Below are 24855 nucleotides of genomic sequence, written 5' to 3'. Positions count from 1 at the left end.
CAAGTGTTGGCAATAATGTGGAGAGAGGGGAATCCTCTTGCACTGTTCGTGAGAATGCAGATTGGTGCAGCCACCGTGGAAAGCAGTATGGAGATACCTAAAAAATTAAAAATGGTACTGCCTTATGACCCAGAGATTCCACTTGTTACCATTTGAAACACTTTTGGCAGACCTAGAGGGTATTATGCTACATAGAATAGTCAGACTTCTGGGAATTTATTTGGAAAAACTGAAAACACTAATTCGAAAGAACATAAGCATCCCTATATTCATTGCCATGTTATTTACAGTTGCTAAGATATGAAAGTAGTCCGTCCGAGTGTCCATCAGTAGATGAGTGGATAATACATCTATGGGGCATTGACATCATGGAATAATACTCGGCTATATAAAAAGAAGATTTTACCCTTTGTGATGGTATGGATGAACCTGGAGAACATTATGCTAAGTGAAATACACCAGTCAGAGAAAGAAAAATACCATATGATTCACTCATATGTGAAATCTAATGAACAGACTGAACTAACAAGGGAAATGGGGATGGACTCAAAAATGGAGATCAGGTTGCCACTAGTGGTGGAGGAGGTGAGTGGGTGGAGGGGTTGAACAAAAATGAAAAAGGACTCATGGACACAGAAAATAGTGTGATTACTGGGCAGTGGGGGGCAGTATAAGCAAACTAAATTTTAATGGAAAAATACAATAAAGATTAAATAAAAAATAAAAATAATAAAAGAAATAAATAAGAGATATATAATCTATAATATCAAATGAATTTTGTATCATGGTGAATGGTTACTATACAAATTGTGCCAATCACTTCACGAGGTATACAAATGTTGGATGACTACATTGTATACTTAAAACTCATATAATTTGTATATCAACTATGTTTTAAGAAAAAAAGAACAACTTTAGCATCATAAAATATTTCTTTTTCTTCCTAATGGCCTCCAATGGTAATTTACACGGTCTAAACTACAAGTGTGAGAAAGAAAAGAACAAATGTCACTTTTTTCTCCATATTTACCGTACTGTGCCTCTCTAGTTTTTATTTTTATATAACAAAGTATCTAAGAATTAATCTGGGGAGAGTTCAATTAATATCTAGTTGCAGCCAACTGCTCCTGGAAGGGAATAAGGAAATGGTTGAGTTCTTACTATGAATTGTACACATATCCTCTTTTTTTTAAATGTGGCTAACTATTACTGTTCTTGGGATAGTACTATATGTTTCATTTGTCAATAAGATGGTTTTATATGCTTGCACATAAACTGTTCTAAAGCAAGTGCATTTTAAATGTATTTTAACATAAAATATTTTTATTGCAAAGCATAAAATAGAAGAAAAATGAAACTTAGTTGCTATTTTATTAACAAAACTATGACTACTTGAGTATATTTATTATAGAAACATTTTAATTAATCATATAATTTGAATTATTTAAAACAATACTTTATTAAGTAATTGTTTCCCTGTGCCACATAGTCTTTGTTATCATCACTAAACAATAATAATTGTAGTGTTTTTATTTTTAAAAAATCTCCATGAAATAACTCACAACTGAACTAAGAAAATAAATGTAGGGATACTGCAGTTTGATTTTTATGGAATAAAAAGCTTGACTATTTGACAACCCCAAAGTTTGACTCCTAGGAACAGTCAATATTAAATAAGATTATAGCACACAATCCAAAAAAGGTTTCCTTTAAAGGAAAATAGGAAATCTTACACTAAATAAAATTAATGTTACCAAAATTCATATTTCCTATTCTTAAATTTTGGTATAGATTAGTACCACAAATTTATTAAGTCTTGTTCTATTACTCAAACTCCATTGTAGGACCTAAAAGTGTCGTTATTCGCATACTTACTGCACTTCTAGGATTGACATAATCAATGCCGAGGGTGGCCATGGCTTTCACAATAGACAGGATGGACTGCAACGTGTTGCAGTAAACCACTGCTTTGAACTCCATGCATTCGTGCTCACTGTAACCATTCTTATGGATGATCCTATAACACAAACACGGAATGCTTTTGTGAGTTGAACAACTGATTACTTTGTAGTATTAAAACACATCAATAATAACTTGCTTCAATAAAATTACAGTATATATTTGTTTAAAAAGGAAGAATTTTGTCCATGTATACACAATCCTATGAACTCTATCTAAACAATTTTATGTTTTTTAGATTTTTAATTCATTTATTTTTATGAAGGAATTAACCAAAGAACATCATTTTTAGAATGTTATTATCATTGGCGTTTTAATACACTATTTTATCTTTTTCTGAATTTTAGAAGTTTAATATTGCTTAGGTTGAAAAGAAACAAATAAAGACATATTTTTCGTGTGTCCTTGTTCACTTAAAATTAAAAAAAAAATCAGACCAGCTGAGAACGATGTGTGTCTGAAATGGAATGGTAAGCCTTAGCATTCGGATTTTTGGTCTGATGCATTTCTGTTTCTCTCTCTCTCTTTTTTATTGTTGACACTATTTATAGAGGGTCCACATTTCACTCCCAAACCTCAGCACCACTTACTCCTCACACTAAATACAAAAAGCATTTAGGATTTACTCTAGATAAACCACTATTAAAAACAGGTAAATTATGAGCATTTTTCTTAGAAAGTTTATTTCTTGTCAAAAAAAAATTTCCAGATTCCCAGTACAAAGTTGCGTATGTAGTTCTAAAACTGTAGTTTTTACATGTCTAGAGGAAGAGAAGTAATTTTTCTAAAATTCATGCCTTTTCCTCTCACTTAAGACATGCTAGAAAGTAGGAGTGTCTGCTTTCTATTTATAGCAGAAACAAAGTGTTTTTTTTAAATTGAAGTAATTAGGGCTACCGGCTATTAAACTCCTCATAATATTCCATTTGTGTGCGTGACATGGAGTACCCAACGTTGAAATCCCCAGGCATCTAATTTGGCTGAACTTTTCTTTTCCTTCCACTCATTCAGTCAGAACTCAGATGTTTTAACTAATAGTTTTAGAATAATAAATGAAAAGGTTTACCTATTAAAAACTAAAGTCTTTGCATATGCTAATTATTCTATTTTTATTGCATGATGTGCTCATTGCTTTTTGTTGCTTTTGAAATCCTTTGTGTTCAGTAGGCATTATTTGGGATGTCATATTACTCAGGATCTGTGTTGTATCCACACACATAGAGATTTTAGCTTAGAGGAAAAAAGAACACAATATTTCCCAAGACATTAAAACCTTCAGGTAAAAGGATTCTGCAGTGAAGGGAGTAAAGGCAGTACCTGTATCTATTTTTTAATTTTAATATTTTATTGCCAATAATTATTATAGTTATACTACAAAGCCATGTTTATCTTTCTATATTAAATAAATAACTTAGAATAAATTAGTCTATTAAAGGCTATGAAAAATGCAGTAAAATGTTTTATAGATAGATTTGGAAAAAGTTTATTAAATAATTTTCAGTTCTTTGCCAAAAATTAAAATGGGAAAAATAATTTTAGTTACTATATTTTGCCATGTATAACACACACCTTTTTGCCCAAATATTTGAGGGAAAAATAAGGATGCTCATTATACATGGGTATATTGATTACAGTATTGTATCAAAATTCCAGTTACAAATAGACTTGAGGGCATTTAGATTTTCATCCTGGCACAAGTTCTAATCCTTCTCTTTCCACCATTGGGTAAGGCAATATCTATCATAAAGCAAAATAATGAAGGCAGAATTTAGAAAGGCCAGTTGTAGAGGGACTTTAAGCAACTTGTTTCTCTATGAGGTGCATAAATTATTTCTGTGAGATAAAGTTCTTGCAAGTTGATCCCTAGCTCTGTTCAAATTAATAAGCTGTTACTCGGCATTTTCTGTAACACATCCCATTATGCAATGAACAGAATGAGAACCTCTTCCCCCAAAATATCGACCAGAACTCCACTTTTTAATAAAGTAGCCACTGGACATCAGTTAAAATTTAAAGAAATTAAAAATGTAATTCCTTACACTAACCCCAGTTAAATGCTTAATATTGGGCATGGCTATTGGATAGTACTGGATTACAGGAAAGTAAAGCATGTCTGACTTTTGAAAGTGTGATAATGTATAGCAACAACATCTGCATGTAGTACAGTGAACTCAAAAAGAAAATCATACATTTTATTTGAAGTGGGTGTTGCTTATTCTTATTTGGACCTATACATAGAATATAGGGGTAGATATACCTACTTTTCCTAGTTTCGACAAAGTGTCTGAGTTTGAAAGACATATTCTAGACGGTCTGCTTGAAGATGATAGTAAAAATCATTGGACTCCCCCACTTTTAATTTGATGAAGATATAGAGTGAGCAGAGAAGAGGACCTAGTGTATTAGTGAGAGCAACATTTAAGATTTAGTCAAAGAATTAGGGACTAATGCATACAGTACAGAATTAGGAGATGAACTGGGAGACAGAGTTATCTGAGAAACCAGGCTACAGTGTTAGAATAGAAAAGCCCAATGAAGTTAAATGGAATTAAAATAAAGATATATGAATACTTCATAAAAATGTCAATTAGGAGATTATAATCGACATTTATAAGGGCAATCTCTGGGACACACCAGGTCCAAGAATCATGGAAACGGTTGGAAAGTAAATGGAATTGGAAGAGTTGAGAGAGCTAGCATTATCGATCCCTTAATGACTCTGAGAAAAGGAAGGAGAGATGGGGAAGAACCAGAAGACTAGTTTTTTTGTTTTTTTTTACTAATAGAAGTGATTCTTGCTCATTGGAGATAGCGTAAAAAATCCAGCAATATTCAAAGTGTAGATGCAATATAACTTTAAACCCCGCTGTTGGTATATGTTTTTTGTTTTTAGAAACATTATCTATTTTGTCATAGTTGAGATAAAGATATTTATGGAATTTTGTACTTTGGTTTTTCAGTTAACATTAGTATTTTCTTCCATTAAAAATTTTATGTACATATATATAACTTGTGATGGAGGCAAAATATTGCACCTTAAAGGTGAATAATCTGATAAATTCACAATTGATTTGCTTATGTTTTATTTTAATTTAGGGTATTTTATTCTGTCTTGTATCTTAATATTTTAAGTAAGATGGAAGTGAGTCTCTTTGTGCATATATTTCATATATGTATTATTTTATTTTCATAACTTTTCATATTTAAATTATTTTATTGTTAAAAATTCTAAAAATATATTTAAAAGTTAATAATTATTTTACCAGATTACTGTGCATAATTGCCAAATTTATTTTTATAAACTCGCTATGATATAATTTTACAAGTAGTAATGAGAAATATTCACTTCTCAAAACATCACCATTGTTGGGTAATATTACTTTGATATTATTATTTGTTAATCTATTAAAATGGAAAACAGCCCATTGCTGTTTTAATTTTTATATTAGTGAGATTAAATTAAAATATATACATTTAATAGATATGTGAATTTTGTCTTTTGTGAACTGTCTGTAGTCTCATCACATTTACATATATTGGGCAGCTTATTGTTTTTCTTAACAATCTATAGATCTTTATATATTATGAATCTCAATAATTTATCTATCATATTTATTATAGATTTTAAAAAAATTTTCTATTTCATTTTATTTATGATTTAATATGTTAAAAAGTTTTTATTTTTATACAGCCAAATAATTGGTCATTTCTATTCTTATGGCATTTAACCTCATAGAGAATGGAGAAATAAGAAGGATAAGAGGGATTTGTGCATGATTATAACCTGAAAAGAAAAGAACAGGTGAACACAGTGGTAATGTCATTAGAAAACTACCCGATGACTTGGGTGCAAAGATGGAACTGAGATCCCGAGAGCAATATGACCAGTGATCTGGATGGAGGAGTTGTGTTCTTCAAAGACAGGAGAAAAGATTAAAAATTTAGTTACAGCCCTGCCTGGTGTCTTTCAGTGGACTGAGTGCTGGTGTGCAAACCAAAGTGTTGCCAGTTTGATTCCCAGTCAGGGCATAAGCCTGGGTTTTGGGCCAGGTTCCCAGTTAGGGGTGTGTGAGAGGCAACCAACTGATGCATCGCTTGCACATCGATGATTCTCTTTCTCTCTTTCTCCCTCCCTTCCTTTCTCTCTAAAAGTTAATTAATTAATTAATTAATTAAAAATGGATTATTAAAAATGGAGATAGTTACAGATATAGGTGATAGAATTCAAAAGTAGGGTTTAAATATTGGTTGATATGCAACCCAAATGGCATTACCTAGAAAGAAAAAAGCTATGATTTAGATGATTCCCTCATATGATATGAGCCAAAGACCAAGATCCTTGACCATACAATGAAAAATAAGATAAAAAATGATTATCATCTCCTCCTGTAGCAACAATTGTCCTTCAGTATTCTCTAGTGATTATAGAGCCATATTTATTTCCACTTATCAATTGCCATTTTATTCATTTAGGAATTGTATTCTGGAATTCTAGCAGTTTTGTGTTATCTCATTAGAAAATGCATGTCTACTGATTCTCTAAAAAGAAACAAATAGAGAAAATAAATGCAGAAATAAATTTAAATTCATGATAGTCACAAATTTAAGTATGCATTTTATTCTGAGGCAGACAAAATACCAGTCAGGTTAAAAATATTTTGTCCTAAATTGAAAATGGATTATTTATTGACATATTTTAAAATGTTATGGCATATGACCACAATGTTAAAGTTCTGTTTATACTCAGACCAATATATTTATAATATAACTGTTTTTAGTGTCTATCTTATAAAGAGGCAAAATTTAAAGTGAAAATTATATTTCTCATATTCTATGCTTTCTGCTAAAAGATAGGAGAAATGTTTGCATAGGAATTGTGGCAGCTCTGCTGCTCTGTGTGATTTAGGTCAGCAATTTTTAACCCTTTTATCTCATGGCGCACATAAACTAATTGTTAAAATTCTGTGTCACACCAAAAATATATGTATTTTGCCAGTCTGACAGAAAAATAGGTATAATGTTTATTAGTTTACCAAAATGATAGTAATTTGCTACTGTTTTTGTTCCAAAGTGACTTTAAAAAAATAATGTGCCTTTAATTGTGTGCAAGAATTCCGGTACTAGGAATTAACCAATCAGATGTAGTCTAATTATTTGATGGGACCAATAAGATGCAAGTTTATTAGGTAGAGGACCCTATATACAAAGTGGGACAAAAGTAGGTTCACAGTTATTCATATGGAAATAACATAATAATTAATAAATGAAAATACAAGAATAAACTGTGTTTCACGTACTAACAACTGTAAACCTTCCTTTGTCCCACCTTGTACTTACGGTTCAACACAGGGCATTCATATTGGACAGCTATTGTTGTGTTAGCAGTTGTCATTTTTTAAATTTGACAATCTGAAAGAAAAAAAGGTCAATACTCCTGACTAAATAGTCAGGTGTTGCATGTTTTAAAAACTTGTGCCCTGGCCTGATTTCTCAGTCAGTTGGAGCATCATCGTGGACCAGGGGTATCCAGCCTGTGGCCCATGGGCCACTTGCATCCCAGGATGGCTATGGATGTAGCCTGGTGAAAAATCATTAATTTACTTAAAATATTACGAGAATTTTTGTAGTTCTGTGTCACAATGTATTTAACATGTGATCCAAGACAACTCTTCTTCCTCCAGTGTGGTCCAGAGACACCAAAGGTTGGACACCACTGCTTACACTAAAAGGTTGAGAGTTTGTTTCCAGGTCAGGGCACACATCAAATCTGTGGTGCTTAGGGAAGGCAACCAGTTGATGTTTCTCTTTCACATTGATGTTACTCTCTCTCTCTCTCTCCTCCCTTCCTCCTCTCTCTCTATAAGTAATAAAAAAATGTCCCTGGCTAAGGATTAAAAAAACAATTCTTATGGCACACCAGATTGAAAATCGCAGGTTTAGACTATTAGTCGCATTCCCCAGAGGCATTTATTTTAAGAATGATCAAATTAGATGTATAAATATTAAACATTAAAAATCCTGTATACTTACTTCATTTGTTTAACGATAGTACTTTTTCCAGATTCTCCTGCTCCTGCAAAAGAAAAATGGTAGTGTTATCAACTGATACGCACCAAATTCACATAGGAATTAAAACCATGGCATCACCATCTCATGGGCAAATCTTTAACAGACAGCTGTCCTATGTAAAGCAGGAGAATAATTTTTCTGTCAATCTTGAAATGTATTAGGTGTTTACTTTCCAGTGTAGCAGAAGAAAATAAAGTCCACCTACCTCATCAGAGATGGGTTGGACTTAAGGTAGAGTATATATTCTAAAGCCAGAATCACATGCCATCAGGAAAAAATCCTGTTACTGCATTTGAACATATTTTGCAAAGATTACATCTCCTGGATTTGTATCCCTAAGGGAATGGTCCAAACTCTACAGTTTCTAGATAACTTTCATTCTCCCAGCATGCTTCTGTATATATCCTATTGGATTAAACAGCAACAATAAACCACATACAAAATCTAAGCAATAACTTTTTATTTCCAGAATTATTCAAAACCTATTCTGATTGAAGTAGGGACTTTTGTCTTCACCATCATATTTGTGTTGCTAGGCAGGCATTTTCTATTCTGTTTAAACAAAGAAAGTTGCTAACAACAGCAAGCAAACCTGGAGAGCCTATAAAGCAATTATACTTTTAAACAATAAGATAAATGCAATGGGACTCAGGAGGTTTCATATAAGGAAATTTAAAATCATTAACAGTATAAGGATGGCTGACATATGAAAAGACACTAAAACTGAATATTACTCCTAAGAGTGAAAATGAGAGAACTTGATAAAAATATTATAATATGTAGGATATGGAGTATAAAAACAAACTTTTTAGTTTTTATTTATTTGTGAGTCCTAGACATGTGAGGAATGAAGTGCGGAGGAGCCAATCCAGATAACTTCTTTGAGTTTGAAAGTTCTGGTTTTATAGAGAGGAGGAAAGCAGGGAGTCAACAAGAGTTGATGAAGTCTTATAATACAAATTTGTTTATAGAATTTTTATATAGAATTTCCCATAAATCTCTAAAATATTGAGGATAACTCAGTATTTTGCAACTGAAACAAAGTCATGTGCCCTCAGGTTACAATTATCAATAAACATATGATATTAAAATGTATTGACCGAGGTCCTGATCTAAAATGCTAACGAGTGAATTTTTAGTCATCTCATAGCAATGTCTGCATTTTTTAGAGGAGCAAAAGCCTGATATGTTACTGGAAGTTTCAGAAGTTGGGTCACAGGACATTTTTTAAGTCCCAGTTGGCCAGTTGATATTGGACAGATTTCAGAAAAGCACAATTAAGGCAATTTAAGAATATCCTAGGAAAATTCCAAAATAAGGAAAACTAATAGACATAGAAATATATAATATGCCAGCATAGCAGTCAACTGCCTTGTTTTACCAAACTGAGAATGATTTTACATAAGCAAAACTGATATGAATTTCATTCAAATTATATCAGAATATATATTGGATCAGAGGACTCTGACTACCCTATTTAAGTTTTTAAAATTAAAAAAAATTAAATTATTGTGGTGACATTGGTTAATAAGATTTTTTAAAAATATATTTTATTGATTATGCCATTACAGTTGTCCCATTTCCCCTCTTCACTCCCCTTCACCCTGCATACCCCTCCCCCACCATTCCCCCTCTTTTGTTCATGTCCATGTGTCACAAGTTCTTTAGATTCTGTATTTCCCATACTATTCCTGCTCTTCCCCTGTCTATTTTCTACCTACCATCTATGCTACTTATTCTCTGTACCTTCTCCCCCCTTCTCCTCCTCCCACTCCCCTGGTGCTAACCCTCCATGTGATCTTCATTTCTATGGTTCCGCTCCTGATCTAGCTGTCCTCTTAGTTTGCTTTTGTTTTAGGTGTGGTTCTTAATAACTGTGAGTTTGCTGTCCTTTCACTGTTCATGTTTTATCTTCTTTTTCTTCCTTTAACATCTCATATAATAAGGGCTTGGTGATGATGAACTCCTTGAATTTGATCTCATCTGAGAAGCACTTTATCTGCCCTTCCATTCTAAATGAAAGCTTTGCTGGATAGAGCAGTCTTGGATGTAGGTCTTTGGATTTCATGACTTAGAATACTTCTTTTCAGCCCCTTCTTGCCTGTAAGGTCTCTTTGGAGAAGTCAGCTGACAGTCTGATGAGAACTCCTTTGTAGGCAACTGTCTCCTTATCTCTTGCTGCTTCTAGGATTCTCTCCTTCATTTTAATATTGGCTAATGTAATTATGATGTGCCTTGGTGTGTTCCTCCTTGGGTCTACCTTCTTTGGGACTCTCTGAGCTTCCTGGATTTCCTGGAAGTCTATTTCTTTTGCCAGACTGAGGAAGTTCTCCTTTATTATTTGTTCAAATAACTTTTCCACTCATGGCTGTTCCTCTTCGCCTTCTGGTACCCCTATAATTCGGATGTTGGAATGTTTAAAGATGTCCTGGAGGTTCCTAAGCCTCTCCTCATTTTTTTGAATTCTTGTTTTTTCCTTCTTTCCTGTTTGGTTGTTTTTTTCTTCCTTCTGGTCCACTCCCTTGATTTGAGTCCCAGTTTCCTTTCCATCACAATTGGTTTCCTGTGCATTTCCCTTCATTTCAATCAGTTTAGCCTTCATATATTCCTCTAATTTGTGGCTAAAATCAACCAGTTCTGTGAGCATCCTGATCACCAGTGGTTTGAACTGTGCATCTGAAAAGCTGCCTATTTCTTGGTCACTTAGAATTATAGGCTCTGGGGCTTTGAGCTGTTCTTGAGTAATAATGTTTGGTCTTTTCGCAGCTGTTATGTATGAGGGGCAGAGCCTTTAGGTGTTCACCAGGGTGGGGCAACCCAGTTGCTGGGGTGTGACTCTGTATGTTGGGGGCAGATCAGAGAGGGGAAAAAGTGGTGTTTTGCTCCACTCCACTCTCTCTCTCAGATTTATGTCCCCTCTGTGGCTTCCCACAAGCCAATTGGGCCCCTCTGGTGCTGGTTCCCAGGTGTGTGGGCCCATGTACTCTCCAGGACCTTGTGGGTCTCTCCAAGGAACTCTCTGTGAGCCTGGGAGCCTCTCCTGGCCCCTCAGCCCCGAGAAAGTCTTTCTAGTTGGCGCTTTCAGGCTCTAATTCCTGTTGCCGGGGCCTTAGCCTGAGCAGTCCGTCTCACTGTTCGTTCCTTCACTTGGTTTATCTGCGCACAAATGTGTGACCGAAGTCAGTCAGCTGCCCTGCGCCCTCACTTTGTCCACCTGTTGACACCCCATGCCTGGAATCCACCAACTGCCTCCACCTCCGCTCCTAGGTGGGTCGACCAAATGATCTTTCCAGCCTGACCCCACTACACCGCTGACTCCGCTCCTCTTACTGGTCTGGCTGAGTGGTTTGTTGTTGTCAGACTTCCGTACAGTTCAATTTTCACTGTTTGGGCTGCATTTTTGTTTCTAAAACTTCGCTGTCTTTAAATTTAGTTGTGGGAGGGGGCACAGTGTTTCCACCTCCGCCTCCATCTAGGTTTCAAATGTACAATTCTATGATACTCATCATATTGCATTATACCCACTGCCCAAAGTCAAATCTTCCCCCAGCCTCTCAATTTGTCCTCCGTTTTCTACTCCATGTTTTTTGAACTTCTTTTATTCTACTAACTTACAAATTATTCATATATCGTTTTTAATTTTTTCTGTATTTCTTCCATCACTACATGGAAAATTCCATCAAGTCTTTGTCATTTTTATCACCGATGCATCTGAAGGGCCTAAAAGAGTATCTAATAGTAAAATCTCAATGAAAGAAATGAAACTTTTAAATTCATACTTACAAAATAACATCTTGCCCTTAGTATTACATACCATTTTTCACGTTGAAAGGTTTCTTCCTTATTTGCAATTTTTTAAAGCTGTGATGAATGCTATAACTATACTTCAGCTATACTTCATAGCAAATTTGTTTTGTCCCAAGCATATCTAAATGTATCTAGTTTCTGCAGTTATATAAAATAGATGTCTGCCATATATAATATTAAAGAAATCAGAGTGGTGAAGGTATGGGAAATAATATTTCACTACCTGGTGCTGATACACAGATCCTTCCTCTTGGGTAAACCTCTGACATTCTTGTTATGCTAGTGTGGTCTGTACCACACATTGTACAATTTGACAACAAAATTGATTAATACAAAATCAACCACATTCTGTTAACTTAATCACATATCACATTTTGTTAACCTGATCAAACACGAACTGACAAATCAGGCATAACCATCTCATTTAATAGAGGTTGCTTTGTTCAAGACAGAAACATTTCAGAATAACATAAAAATCACATTATAATATCACCTCATCAGTTTTTATAAGAGAACTGGCTACATTCTTTTACGTGGCTGAGCATTACTTGTTTGTGAGAGTGGTAAGAACAAATCAGTGAGCTTTGTACAATATCTTGGTTTGTTGGCTTTGGATAATTTGCTATTTTGCTCCAGGCTGTGCACCACTTTGAAAGAAAAGTTATTAAGTAAGATTATAAAACTGTCCTTTAAACTCTTTAACAATAGATGTTAATATTAGAAATTGTAGCATCACCCTATGCAGGTGACATATTTAAAGAATATCTTCTTGTAATATAATTTTCAATTCTGCTGTATAAAAATTTCAGAGTTATAGGCACATGGGAGGAAAACCAATGGGCCCAATAAAAACTCCAGTACTTGTCCATGGGGGTGCATTTAATATTGTGTTTTCTTCTATCAGAATGTAAATATTAAGAAAAAACTTTGGAGTAACTCTGAGACTGAGAAAAAATGTCTTATTTCTGAACATCAAATACATTTTCTTAAATGTTATAGCACCTATGATTTCTAAGTGAAGTGAAAGTAATTTAGATAATTTGTATTTAAGTAAACTATCTACTTTGAGAATAAGAAAAAAATTGTAAAATGATTTTCCAGAATTGTACTAGCATGTGTGCCATGGGCAAACACAGGATCAATTAAGAAACACAATGAATACATTAAAAAATTCTAAATAATTGCCCTAGCTGGTGTTGCTCAGTGGATTGAGTGCTGGTCTGTGAATCAAAGGGTCATTGGTTCAATTCCTAGTCAGGGCACATGCCTGGGTTGTGGTCCAGGTCCCCAATAGGGGGCAAGTGAGAGGCAACCACACACTGATGTTTCTCTCCCTCCCTTTCCTTCTCTCTAAAAATAAATAAATAAAATCTTTAAAAAAATCTAAATAATCACAACCAAAATTTATTATATTCATTCTGTATGACTGGCTAATCAGATTTTATCATAACTTGTTGCAGAGCAAAGTGACCTTTTGACTGTGTCAGAGAATTAAGGCACATTCAAAATGATTTTCTATACTTAATAAATATGGTCTGTAGGTAATCATACTGATGCCACCTGGCAAGATTCCAAAAGTATTTCTGAGGCTGGGTGGCATGTTATTGTAGAAGGATTCTTTATAATTTAGCTGGTCAATCATGATGTGTCTCAGGTCAGCAGAATAAGTAAGCATTTTTTTATTGTTGTGCAATTACAGTTGTCCGCATTTCCCCCATTACTCTCCCCTGCCCTATCCACCCCCACCTTCCACTTTCGATCCTCCCACTCCGACCCTGTTGTCTTTGTCCATGGGTCCTTCATATATGGTCTTTGACCCTTTTAAATAGCTTATTGTTTTCCTGTGAAACTGTATATAGGACATTATATTTCCACTGGAAATCTCTACAAAAGGTATCTGAATTATTCCTTGTTTTTTGGCAGTGACTTCTTTGTCTAACATAACAAAATTCCTGAAGAAAAGCCAGTTTCTCCAAGATCTCATTTATTATTTGGAACTCTATTGCAAAACTTTTCAGAAATAAATTATTGAGTCCCATTCTCACAATGATTCTAGGTCTTAGTTCACAATAACCCTTTCATTTTTGTAATATTAGATCATGTGTAGGGCCAAATATAGATACCAGAGCAGCATGTTCACATAAGCTGAGGATATCCTGAAAAAACCTCTTCCTTCCAAACTGTAGTAATCACTAAAATTATATTCTGGGTCTAGGGGTACAATGGACTTTTAACAAAATATGCATATATTTCCTTAAATAAATGTTTTAATTAATTAAATATTTAAATTTATACTTAATTTATATTTTAATAGTCATAAATTATTTTACTCTTAGTAAGAATAAATTAGGAATTTTTGTGCCACATTCTATTTACAAATACCAAAACAAATTTAAAGCCTCACGCTATCTATACCTATAACTGAACTTCAACTGAACAAAGTCAAGGCTTGAATGCTCATTTGATACAACTTGTTAAAAGAAGAAAAGTGAAAATAAACACATTGACTCCTTACTGTTATGCATAAAACATTTCGTAGGCACTTTTAAAATCACTAATAGCACAGTAGAAAGAAACCTTAGAAATCAGCCAGCTAGGTGCATGTCTTCAATCTAGTGTAAGAAAAGTGATTAGCGGAGATTACAATACTCATCCAAAATCCCAGATTTAATTTAAGGCAAAGAAATGAGGTCTCCTAACTCCTATATTACTGCCTTAATGTTGCTTATTTTTAACTATGCACTACTGATGTCAAATCGAAAGGACTTAGACACATAAATTATTTTAAATTCACTTATTTTAAATCAACATGAAAGCAGTGTACTTTCACAGACATACAACGTCTGTCGCCTGTTTGTAACTGTTGGCACTTAAGATTCATAAGGTAGTCTTTTTTGAATCAATTTATTTTTTCTACTCTTTCTCGTGGAGCAATGACAAAAGTATCTGTCTCTGCAATATGACAAGTATTCTAGGCTTAGGGTAGAAAAATACTCATGTTTTTGAATTAAATAAATATGAACTTGCACTCATTTCTGACATAAGACAGGGTGCTATGATGACATTTAATCAGAGAGTCAGTATCTGTTTTAAATAAAAGAATTACTAATATCTGCCTCTTAGAATTTGGGAAGATTAAATTACAGATATACAATACCTAGAACATACTAACATATATTGAGCTTTCAACATTTTCCTGTATTTGAAGCAAGCTCCCTTTACTAAGATATGTTTGAGTATAAAATATTCCACTCTGTTAACCCTTTCTTCTAGCACATGAATTTTATACCCTTACCCTCTGAAACACACTCCACACAAAAGCCAATGACCTTTTGAAACCCTGGCACTGAAATTTTGCTGTTGATACCAGGGGATTCACCAACAGCACTGATACTCTGATGTAGTACAGCAGGAATAGAGCCTGGTTGTGCCTTGCTCATGGTACTTGTATCTAAACATTGGGTTGGCCAAAAAGTACATTCACTTTTTTCCTTAAAATAAAACACACATTTTTTATTTTCACCAGTAACTTAATTGATTTGGATATTTTGAGTGTGTCAGCTATCTCCTACTATTGGCTTTAGTGGGTAGGGGCCAGGGGTGCTACTAAACATCTTCCAATGTATAAGAAAGCCCCCCAGCAAAGAATTATTTGGCCAAAATGCATAGTACCAAGAAACTTCGCAAACAACTTTGACACGTTTGATCAATCATGGTACCTTCTTCATAAATTGCACAATTTTTTTTTTTGCATTTCAGTTGTGTTTTTACCTTTCTTGAAATAATAAAGCATAATAAGTTAAGGACAAGTAAGCACTACTAAAGCTATCTTATGGAAAATAACTAAATGCATTTTTTTGGCCAACCCAATAGAATACTTTTACCCTATCACAGTGACTCACTTGGTTGGGCATCATCCCACAAAGCACAATGTTGCTGGCTTGATTCCTGGTCAAGGCACAGGCCTGGCTTCTAGATTTGTTCCTGGTGTACAAGAGGCAACTGATCTATATCTCCCTCTTTTCTTTTTCTCTCTTTCCCCCCTCTCAAAAAAATAAATAAGTAGCTAATGATCACCAGCTATCAGAGAGATGCAAATTAAAACCACAATGAGATACCACTTTACACCAGTCAGAATGGCTATCATAAACAAAGAAACAAAGAACAAGTGCTGGAGAAGTTGTGGAGAAAAGGGAACCCTAGTGCACTGTTGGTGGGATTGCAGACTGGTATAGCCACTATGGAAAAGAGCATGAAATTTTCTAAGAAAACTAAAAATGGACCTGCCTTTTGACCCAGAAATTCCACTGCTAAGATTATATCCTAAGAACGCTGAAACACCAATCCAAAAGGACCCATGCACCTCAGTGTTCATAGTGCACAATTTACAATAGCCAAGTGCTGGAAGCAACTTAAGTTCCCATCAGTAAACGACTGGATCAAAAAACTATCGTACATTTACACAGTGGAATTCTATGCAGCAGAAAGAAAGAAGGAGCTCTTACCCTTTGAGACAGCATGGATGAAACTGGAGAGCATTATTCTAAGTGAAATAAGCCAGGTAGTGAAAGACAAATACCGTATTATCTCACCTTTAACAGGAACCTAATTAACAAAACAAACAAGCAAGCAAAATATAACCAAAGACACTGAAATAGAGAACAAGCTGACAGTGACCAGAGGGGAAAAGGGAGGGGTTGTAGGGGAAAAGGTGAAGGGTCTGAAGGAACAATTATAAAGGACACATGGACAATAATGAGGGGTGGAAACAGGGGAGGGAGGTGGGGAGTGCTGGGGTTGTGGACAGGGTTGGGGGGAAAGGCAGACAACTATACTTGAACAACAATAAAAATGTTAAAAAATAAAATAAATAAAATAAGAATTGGAAAAATAAATAAATAAGTAAAATCTTAAAAATAAATAAATAAATTGATCACTTTTCTTAATGGGGATCATGAGTAGTTTGCTTTCTTTATCCTTTTTTTTGTAATTTAATCACATTGTTTATGAAACTCTCATATTGAGTTCGTAGCGGTTAAATTTTTTTAATTTGTTTTTCACATCACCTCTTAACAATAGATTCTTCCACATATTGTATGTGTATAACTGATTTTGAATCTTGATTAAAGATGTCAATTAAACTCTACTTTGATCATTTGGGTCAAATATTTCTGCTTGTTGAGATCACTTGGAATTTTGTCCTTGTCTGTCACTACATCCTTCCTTCCAAACTTTGAATCTTACACAATTGTGAAATGCTGTCTTACCCACTTTCACTCAACTCTTTGAAAAAACATCAGAAAGGAAAAGATCAAGGTCAAGAAACTATGTAATTCCTATTAATCATCATAAGTCCTCGTTCACTATCAGTAGTCAACACTGTTAAATGTTTCCCATTAAGTATGATAGCTGCTGTAGGTTTTTGTACATGCCATTTCTCTGGTTAAGGAAATTGCCTTCTCTATCTAGTTTAATAAGAGTTTTTAATGGAAATGAATAAAATAAGTTTACTTATAGTGTGTGTGATTGTGTGCTTGCTTACCCTTTTAAGGTCATGTTGATTTTTCTTCTTCAATTTGATAATGTGGTGAATGATATTAACTAATGTTATAATAATATTTCAACCAGGCATTCCTGGCATAACTTTCCACACCACCATTTAAAAATATTTTATTATGGAAGAAAAAGTGGTTTTATGCAAAGTAACCTCACAGGATGATCTAGTAATTAATTTTTATCTGGGCACGTCATAGTGGGTAGTTGTGCCCTAGACATATACCTTTTTTAGTAAAAGGTTTATCTTTGTCTTAAGCAAGACCTGTCCATTGTTTTTGTACATTGTTTTATGTTAACACAGCTTTGAAATGTGGAAACACCCTCAAGAGAGCTTCTTAACGGTCCTGTGATTCAATCCACACCTTGCTTTTTCACACCTTAATGTATCCTTCCTTACATTCCCTCCTTTATCTCAAATGCATAAAATAAACTACAAAACTTATTTTCAGGAGCATTTGAAATTTTGTTTGCTAGCAACTGCCATCAATTTTGGCTTACATAAGCTTCAATATAATACCCAATAATTTGTATCTGTCTGGTGATTAAAGCCAATGTAAATATTTTAGCAAAAGTATTCTATAACATTGTTTTTTTTTCAGTGTATCACATCAGTAAGATTAGATGTCAGATATATTTGTTTGTGAGAAAGAATGTTGTGGTTATGTACTACCTTTTTTTTCTAATGAAGTTTTATTTGAATACTTCCAATTTTATATTTGTTTTAAAAAATATCTGACAATACAGAGGTGGGCAAAAGTAGATTTATGGTTTTGCATACTCACAACTGTAAACCTACTTTTGCCTTACCCTGTATTTAAAATAGTATTTGAGCATTCTTGGATTTTAAAGTATCTTTCTAAAATGTCATCTTTCTTATCTTATTAATATATCTTTTGGGCTAAAAAAGAAACTAAAATATAGATGTATGTTATTTTGCCTACATAGATCTATTTTAGATTGGAACAGATAATAGACAGATGATAGATAGATAGATAGATGATAGATATTTGTGAAAGTGTTCATTAATTGTTGGAGGAGTCACACACACAGGTTTTTACATAAGTTAATGCCTCTAAAAAAAGGCCTTGGTTAATTACATGGTTATCCTACACACACTGGCCATCTGGAAAAGGGACAACAGATAATTGAGTACATCAACTCTATAGCTCTCATTCTAGTTACCCCTTCTAATTTCCAGGTCCACATATTCAGCTACCGAATAGCTATCTTTACTCAGTTATTCTAAAAACCTCACAGATTTGAATATCCCAAATTATTATTACTTTTTAAATTTTTTCCACAACCTAAACTTTGTCCTGTATTTCACATAGTGATGAATAAAATAATAAGCATACCCAAATCTTCCATTAATTATTTCTCTCGTTTTCAGTCAGCTGTGAAATTTTGTTAATTTTGTTTCCTAATATCCTTCAAATCTTACTTCCAAACTTGCAATTTCTGCCTTAATTCACAATCTCATCAAGTACTGGATTAGTAATAACAACTTCCTAGTTAGCCTACCTACTGCAATCATCCTCATAATATAGCCAGGATGAACTTTGACAGAAAATATCCAAGTGTTATCCTCTCATTCTTAAAAATTATCAACATCATCCTATTGCCTTAAAAATCAAACTCCTGATGGGATGACATATATGGCTTTTTTCTAGCTCTACTTACAGGTGCCAAATGTATGTATATTCTTTAATCACTATGAACAATTTATAGAAATATTTTATATTCTGACTCTGTCATTCTTTCATGCCTTATGCACTCATGCTTTCCTGGTGCTAAGCAGACTGTTCTAAGTAGGAATTCAGTGAAGTGCAAAAGCAGACATGTTCTCTGTTTTCACAGTACTTAGAATCCAGGTACTAATTTAAAACCCACCCAGAAAAAAATTAAAGCATTTGTTCTCCTGTAAACTAATTTTTGATCTTAGAAAGTAAATTACCTTCCTGAGTTCTGATTTTCTTCTTCTGTAAATAATAACAATAACAATATCTATTTTATAAGATTTTCTTTTAGAGTGAAAACAATAAGACCCAGTAGGAAAAAACCAAAAATATGATATTCATTTTATCAGAGAGAGAGCTACGAATAAACTTTGTGGCAAAGGATCAAGAAGAAAGGGGCTGAAGAAGACTGAAATACTGATTTGATATAATGAGAAAAATATTACTGGAGAACTCATAAAAACAAAGTTTGGGGGTGAATGGGCACCATGATACACTTAGAAAGTTATTTCGACGTCTCCCAAACTTCAATCAGGTCATTTAAAAATAACAGAAATTTTTGCAAATATAGGTCAAGAACCTGGGCAAAAGAGAGGATGTTAGAATCCCTCTTCAGAAGTGGTAGTTAAGCACTGATATGAGGTCCCCAAGAGAGAGTACAGACTGAAAAACTAAAAGGTCCAAAAACAAACCTTAATGAGTGAAACCAATTACAAATGGAGATAAGCAGCATCAGTGAAGGAATATGAAAAACGGGAAGGTATTGCAGTGTAACAAGAATTTTAAAAAAAGAGAAATTCAAAATTATTGAAGTCTGAGTTTTGTGCATTGAGAGAAAAAAATAAAAATTAGATCATAATTAACTGAAGAGACTGCAGAGGATAATGAAATAGAAGCAGTAAAGTGTGAACTACTTTGGAAGTATTTCAATTTTAACTTTAAAAAAGATGGCCATGTAAGATGAATTTAAGGGGTTTATGGAGTCAAAGATTTTTAGGCTAATGGAGAGGTAGGTGCCAAGAGAAAAGACCCAGGAGAGAAGAATTTTGAAATGCAAAGAGACACAATAATTCACAAAACAAAATATATTAAGTATGGAAGGAGACAAAATTTATAGCACAAAGGCTGAAATTAGCCTTAAATGAAAATGGAATAGCACCACTTTGTTAAAACTGGTTGAAGTAGGTGATCGATCACTAGCTTGTACATGAGAAGTCACCTAGGTTGAGTTTGGAGGGGAGGAGATTCTGCATAAAACTGAAGCTGGGAATGCAGACGATTCTGCCTTTCACAGAATCTTAGTAGAAAAGTAGGAATAAGCAAAATAATTATCAGCCTAGCTAAATGAAAAATCAGGAATTTGTCAGCCAGAAAACTGAAAATGGTCTATCATTTTATTCTATATTACATAGAAATGAAGAGAATTAGGAGTTGACATGGGATGAAAAGGTATTAAATAGCATCACTTGGTGGAAATCACTGGGAATAGTGTCTCAGAACCAGAGTAAATGTAGATAAAGCCTTGAGCAATTATGCAGGGTTGAGGTTGTGATGCCAATTAGCATAGAGGTTTAAAGGGACAGGGTATTTCAAAATTTTAGAACAAACATAACTAATATGGCTGACTGACTGAAGGAAATATAATGAATCAAAGAACTAAGTCATTAAGTGTGGCAAAGTATTACAGATGATAGAATATAAACTAAGGGTCAGAGAGTGACACTTCCAGATGTCTTTAAAAAGGAATCATTTTAAATTGCAAATTTATTCCACTTGAATAGAAAATATTGAGGCTGGAATTAACCCATGTCTTCTGCTTTATTCGTATCGGGATCTAATAAATAGAATGAATACTTTTGTACCTTGATGGGTCTCACCATCAATTTCACCTTGAATTCTAAATGCTTTTTTCGTTTCAAATCCTATTTGATGTATTTATTAAATTGGCATTTGGAGGAACCTTAAATAAGAGGATGGATTCTGAGTTTGTTTCCAAAATCTTAACTGGAGGAATATCTTATTTTATTTTCTGTAAAACTTGGGGTCTCTGCACCAACAAAGGTGTAGAGATCTACAACAAAGGTGTAGACACTACACTCCTTCTTCTCTCCTAACTGCTCATGTTGCTTATATAAATGTTTTTAAATGTACAGTATTGTTCTTCAATCAATAGTTCAGTGTTTGAATAAAAAGTATATATAAAATGTTCTCTGATATAATGAGATAGAGATGTTCTCTTAAGTTAACAAGACTCATTCTCAGCAGGACAGGATACTTAATCTTATTCACAAGTACGGTCATTTGACTAACTATGGAATACCTTGATAAATGGTTTGAATCTTTTATGTGACAGACTTGTGAGTCTATGTTAAAGATGTCCTGAATAGTAGAGATGAATTAATCCAGAACAAACAACCAGATATATGCAAAACATTAGTCTAAATGCCTTTTGCCTTTTGGGAAAAGGGACATTATAGCAAGCTATTAGGTGCTGCCATCTGCCATTCTTTATAATAAATGCAAAGAGCCAAATAACTGAAATGATATTTAAAAACAATAAAACTCAGATGATGCCATTTAAAATATATAGTGTGATGTTTACAATATAGTACATAGAAAAAGAATTAAAGATTTTAAAATTGAATAAGAGGAACACCAATATGAACAGTCCATGATGATGCTGGAAATCACTGGCTAATAGCTAATTACAGTATCATAATGGAGAATCATAGAGTGAACATGGAAGAATTTCAAATATGAAGGAAAGAGAGCTCATTTTTTCCCTCTTCCTCCCATGGAGCTCTGAATCTAATGGGCTCTTGGGATAGAAATTTGTGAAAGTGAAAAAAGAAAGTAACATGTCAAAATAAATAATTTTAATGGAAACTTAAAAAATAAAAAGAGAGGAGACAGGAAAAATGGACACATGATTCATACTGATCCTGTTAGATGGCAGGTATCTCTTTTGAATAGAATTAAAGTTTAATCAAACATTTAAAGTAAAAACAAAAAAACTAACAGAAGTCTACAAAAGAGAGCATTTTATTTGTTAGAATTTGTTTTACTTATTAAAATGCACTCTTTGGGGGACACCTTCACAGGCTGTTTTGAAAGCACACAACATTATTGTCTCCATAGCGGTTATAAGATGAAGAATATATGAGTCATCTCCAGTGTTTCCTAGAAGCCTACTTTTGGCTAAAGAAACAGATCTGGAGTCTCTTCTCTAATTTTACTAAATGTCTGAAAGGCGTAATAAAAAATAGATGTGTCTGCATGGGGATCCTTTATTTATAAGGTAGCACTTTGGTAACTCTTTAGATTCAGTGATATATTGTATCCAGTAATGCCAAATGGTACATCTACTATACAGTACATATTAAACTTGAAAAGCTATGCTATGTGTTTAAGCACCTAGAAATTAATTGGATAATAAGAGGATCACTATAAGAAACAAATTCTGTCAAAATATTTTAGATTCCTTCTTCTTATAAAAACAGAGTTAGTCTCAGGATCTGATTACTAGGAACATGAACTGGTTAGTACCACATTACATACTCATTGATAAACAAAAAAATTGTCATTCAGGCCACACTGATGAATGAGAACCATTGTTTCAATGACAGGAAAAATACACACCTTTCATTGATGAGGAGACTTGAGGCTGGGAGGATGAGGAGGTTTAGTTTCATTCTGCTTAACACTTGTATGATGTATTAATGAGGCCAAATTGAATAGTTGAAGTCAATTAAATTAATTTAATTAGAAATATGAAAATTGTTAAAACACTTTGTTGTTTTGAAGTTTAACAATTTAATCACTGTAAAGAATTCAAATATAGTCCAGAAAGAAAAGCTTAGTCAAGTGTTTGGAATATTATTGAAACAAGGCAAGCCTAAGAGAACTTGATTCATTTTGCATAAACGAGATGTGACTGGGAAGTTCAGTGCACCTATTGTTGAAACCCAATAAATCGAAGCAAGTTGTATGGTAACACTCGAAGTGAATTCATAAAATTGTTATTGTCTTGAGAAAGTAAAGAATGAATAGTACCACTAATGATTCTTTTATATCGGTGGTACCAAAGGTTACCCTTTCTTCTGCTCTAACCCATCGCTTTAATACAAATAATAATAATCAGTGTATAAAAATGCATTTATTCATTTGAAATTTTATTGAAACATGGACTTTTTATGTATTTTATCACTACTTTTATATCACTATTCTTAGTACAAGAGACACACAGAATGTTGTTCAAATGCTTGGCTTTCCCTTTTCACATTTTATTTGCTTTTTCTGTGTCCACATTACTTTCACTCTTGATCAAAGCCTCCTAGAATACTTTGGAGTCTTACAAAAGGTAAATTGGCTGGTGAGCCGTGGACAAGTGTGCACCCATAGGACCTGTGAATGAAGGGAGAGGACGTGTCTTTTTCTTTGAGAAGCAAGTGCTGGAAATCCTGCAGTTGGCTTCTGAGACACTTGCCACTGGGAACAAAAGGACACTTATAAAATTGAGGATATTTTGTTTGAGAATTTTCATAATTCTGAAATGAAGTCCTTTTGCATATAACTAGGAGGAGGAACATACAACCATGATTAAATTAAAACTCTTGTTTTGTATTCCATTTCTGTCTTTATTTTTATTTCAAAAACATTTTTTCCAATGACCGCTACATGTGAAATTTAGATAAATATGTGGCATATAGAATATTTACTATCTTTCATTTTATTAAAAAATTATTAAATTTATAGTTGTGGTAAAATACTGTGCTAGGTTTTGAGGGAATCAGAAGGCAAAAGAGACATAATTCCTTACCTGAATAAATTATAAATATTCTAAAGGGATTTGAAGGAAGTATTTTTTCAAGTATACAGAAAATATCACAGGTTGCATTCAGAAACCTGAATAATATTATTAATATAATTTAAAGTTCCTTATAGTTACTTGTTAAATAACATTGGACTAATTGGTTTTAACAGTGCAAATAATTCAATAACATTAGCTTGGATATCAAATAACATATTTCTGCTCAAACAAAACATCGCAAACCTTTATAACTTGTAATTAAAGGATTGTTCTCTGTATTAAAATCTGACATTAAGGAATTATTAGGGTATAAAATAATAAACATTCATGAGTTTTTGCTTGATAACAATAAATTGTATTATTGACAGAGATATTGAGTCATCTAATAAAATTTCTCTCTCTACTTAAGAGCATGTAATAAGATACTAAAAATAGCAAATATATATAAAGTGTACATAAAGTCCATTTATTTTCAAACACATTTTCATAATAAATATTCTATATGGCAATACACTTAAAGTACATTTTGAAAAAGTAAAATTTGAAAAAGTAAATACAACACAATGGAAGACAACATTAGGGGTTGAAAGAAAAAAGAAATAAGATACTACCTAATAATAGCAGCTTTACAGTTCTTGCTTCTCGTTCAGCATCCTCCTGAAGCTTTTTCTCCAGTTCTTTGGATCTTTTGGCTGACTCTTTACTCTCTGAACTAATTCCGCTTCCCATCTTGTGGTGTTGGTGTTAGATGTGTGTCCGTTTATTTGCTCAAACTTTTTCAGATGTAGAGCGCAGCTCTGGCTTGAGTGCAGGATGCAAAAGCAATCCTCTGCTAAAGTACCCAGCAGCCCATTCCCTCAGGCTCTAAGATTCTGCTTTGACTAAGTAGACGGTTTCTGAGCTCCCACCTGATCAAAG

The 24855-nt window shown here is 33.6% G+C and overlaps 1 protein-coding gene across 2 annotated transcripts in view; it reads right to left on the bottom strand.

Moving 5' to 3' along the window:
- GNAT3 (G protein subunit alpha transducin 3) overlaps positions 1-24855 on the bottom strand; it is a 139005-nt gene that overhangs the window by 29730 nt on the left and 84420 nt on the right. The window contains exons 1-3 of one of the 2 annotated variants that reach the window (XM_037066167.1): positions 24549-24705; positions 7990-8032; positions 1876-2017 (exon numbers count right to left, since the gene is read on the bottom strand). In XM_037066167.1, coding sequence (XP_036922062.1) covers positions 1876-2017; positions 7990-8032; positions 24549-24666 — 303 coding nt within the window. In that variant the 5' untranslated portion in view covers positions 24667-24705. Of the gene's footprint in view, positions 1-1875; positions 2018-7989; positions 8033-24548; positions 24706-24855 lie in introns of those variants that run through there. The other variant, XM_037066166.1, reaches the window with a different exon arrangement.

This window comes from Sturnira hondurensis, unplaced genomic scaffold (genome assembly GCF_014824575.4).
Source record: "Sturnira hondurensis isolate 20B ecotype Veracruz unplaced genomic scaffold, ASM1482457v3 Scaffold0016462, whole genome shotgun sequence".
Classification (NCBI taxonomy): Eukaryota; Metazoa; Chordata; class Mammalia; order Chiroptera; family Phyllostomidae; genus Sturnira; species Sturnira hondurensis.
Note: the sequence above shows the minus strand (reverse complement) of the source record. Positions and strands in the feature narration are given on the sequence as shown.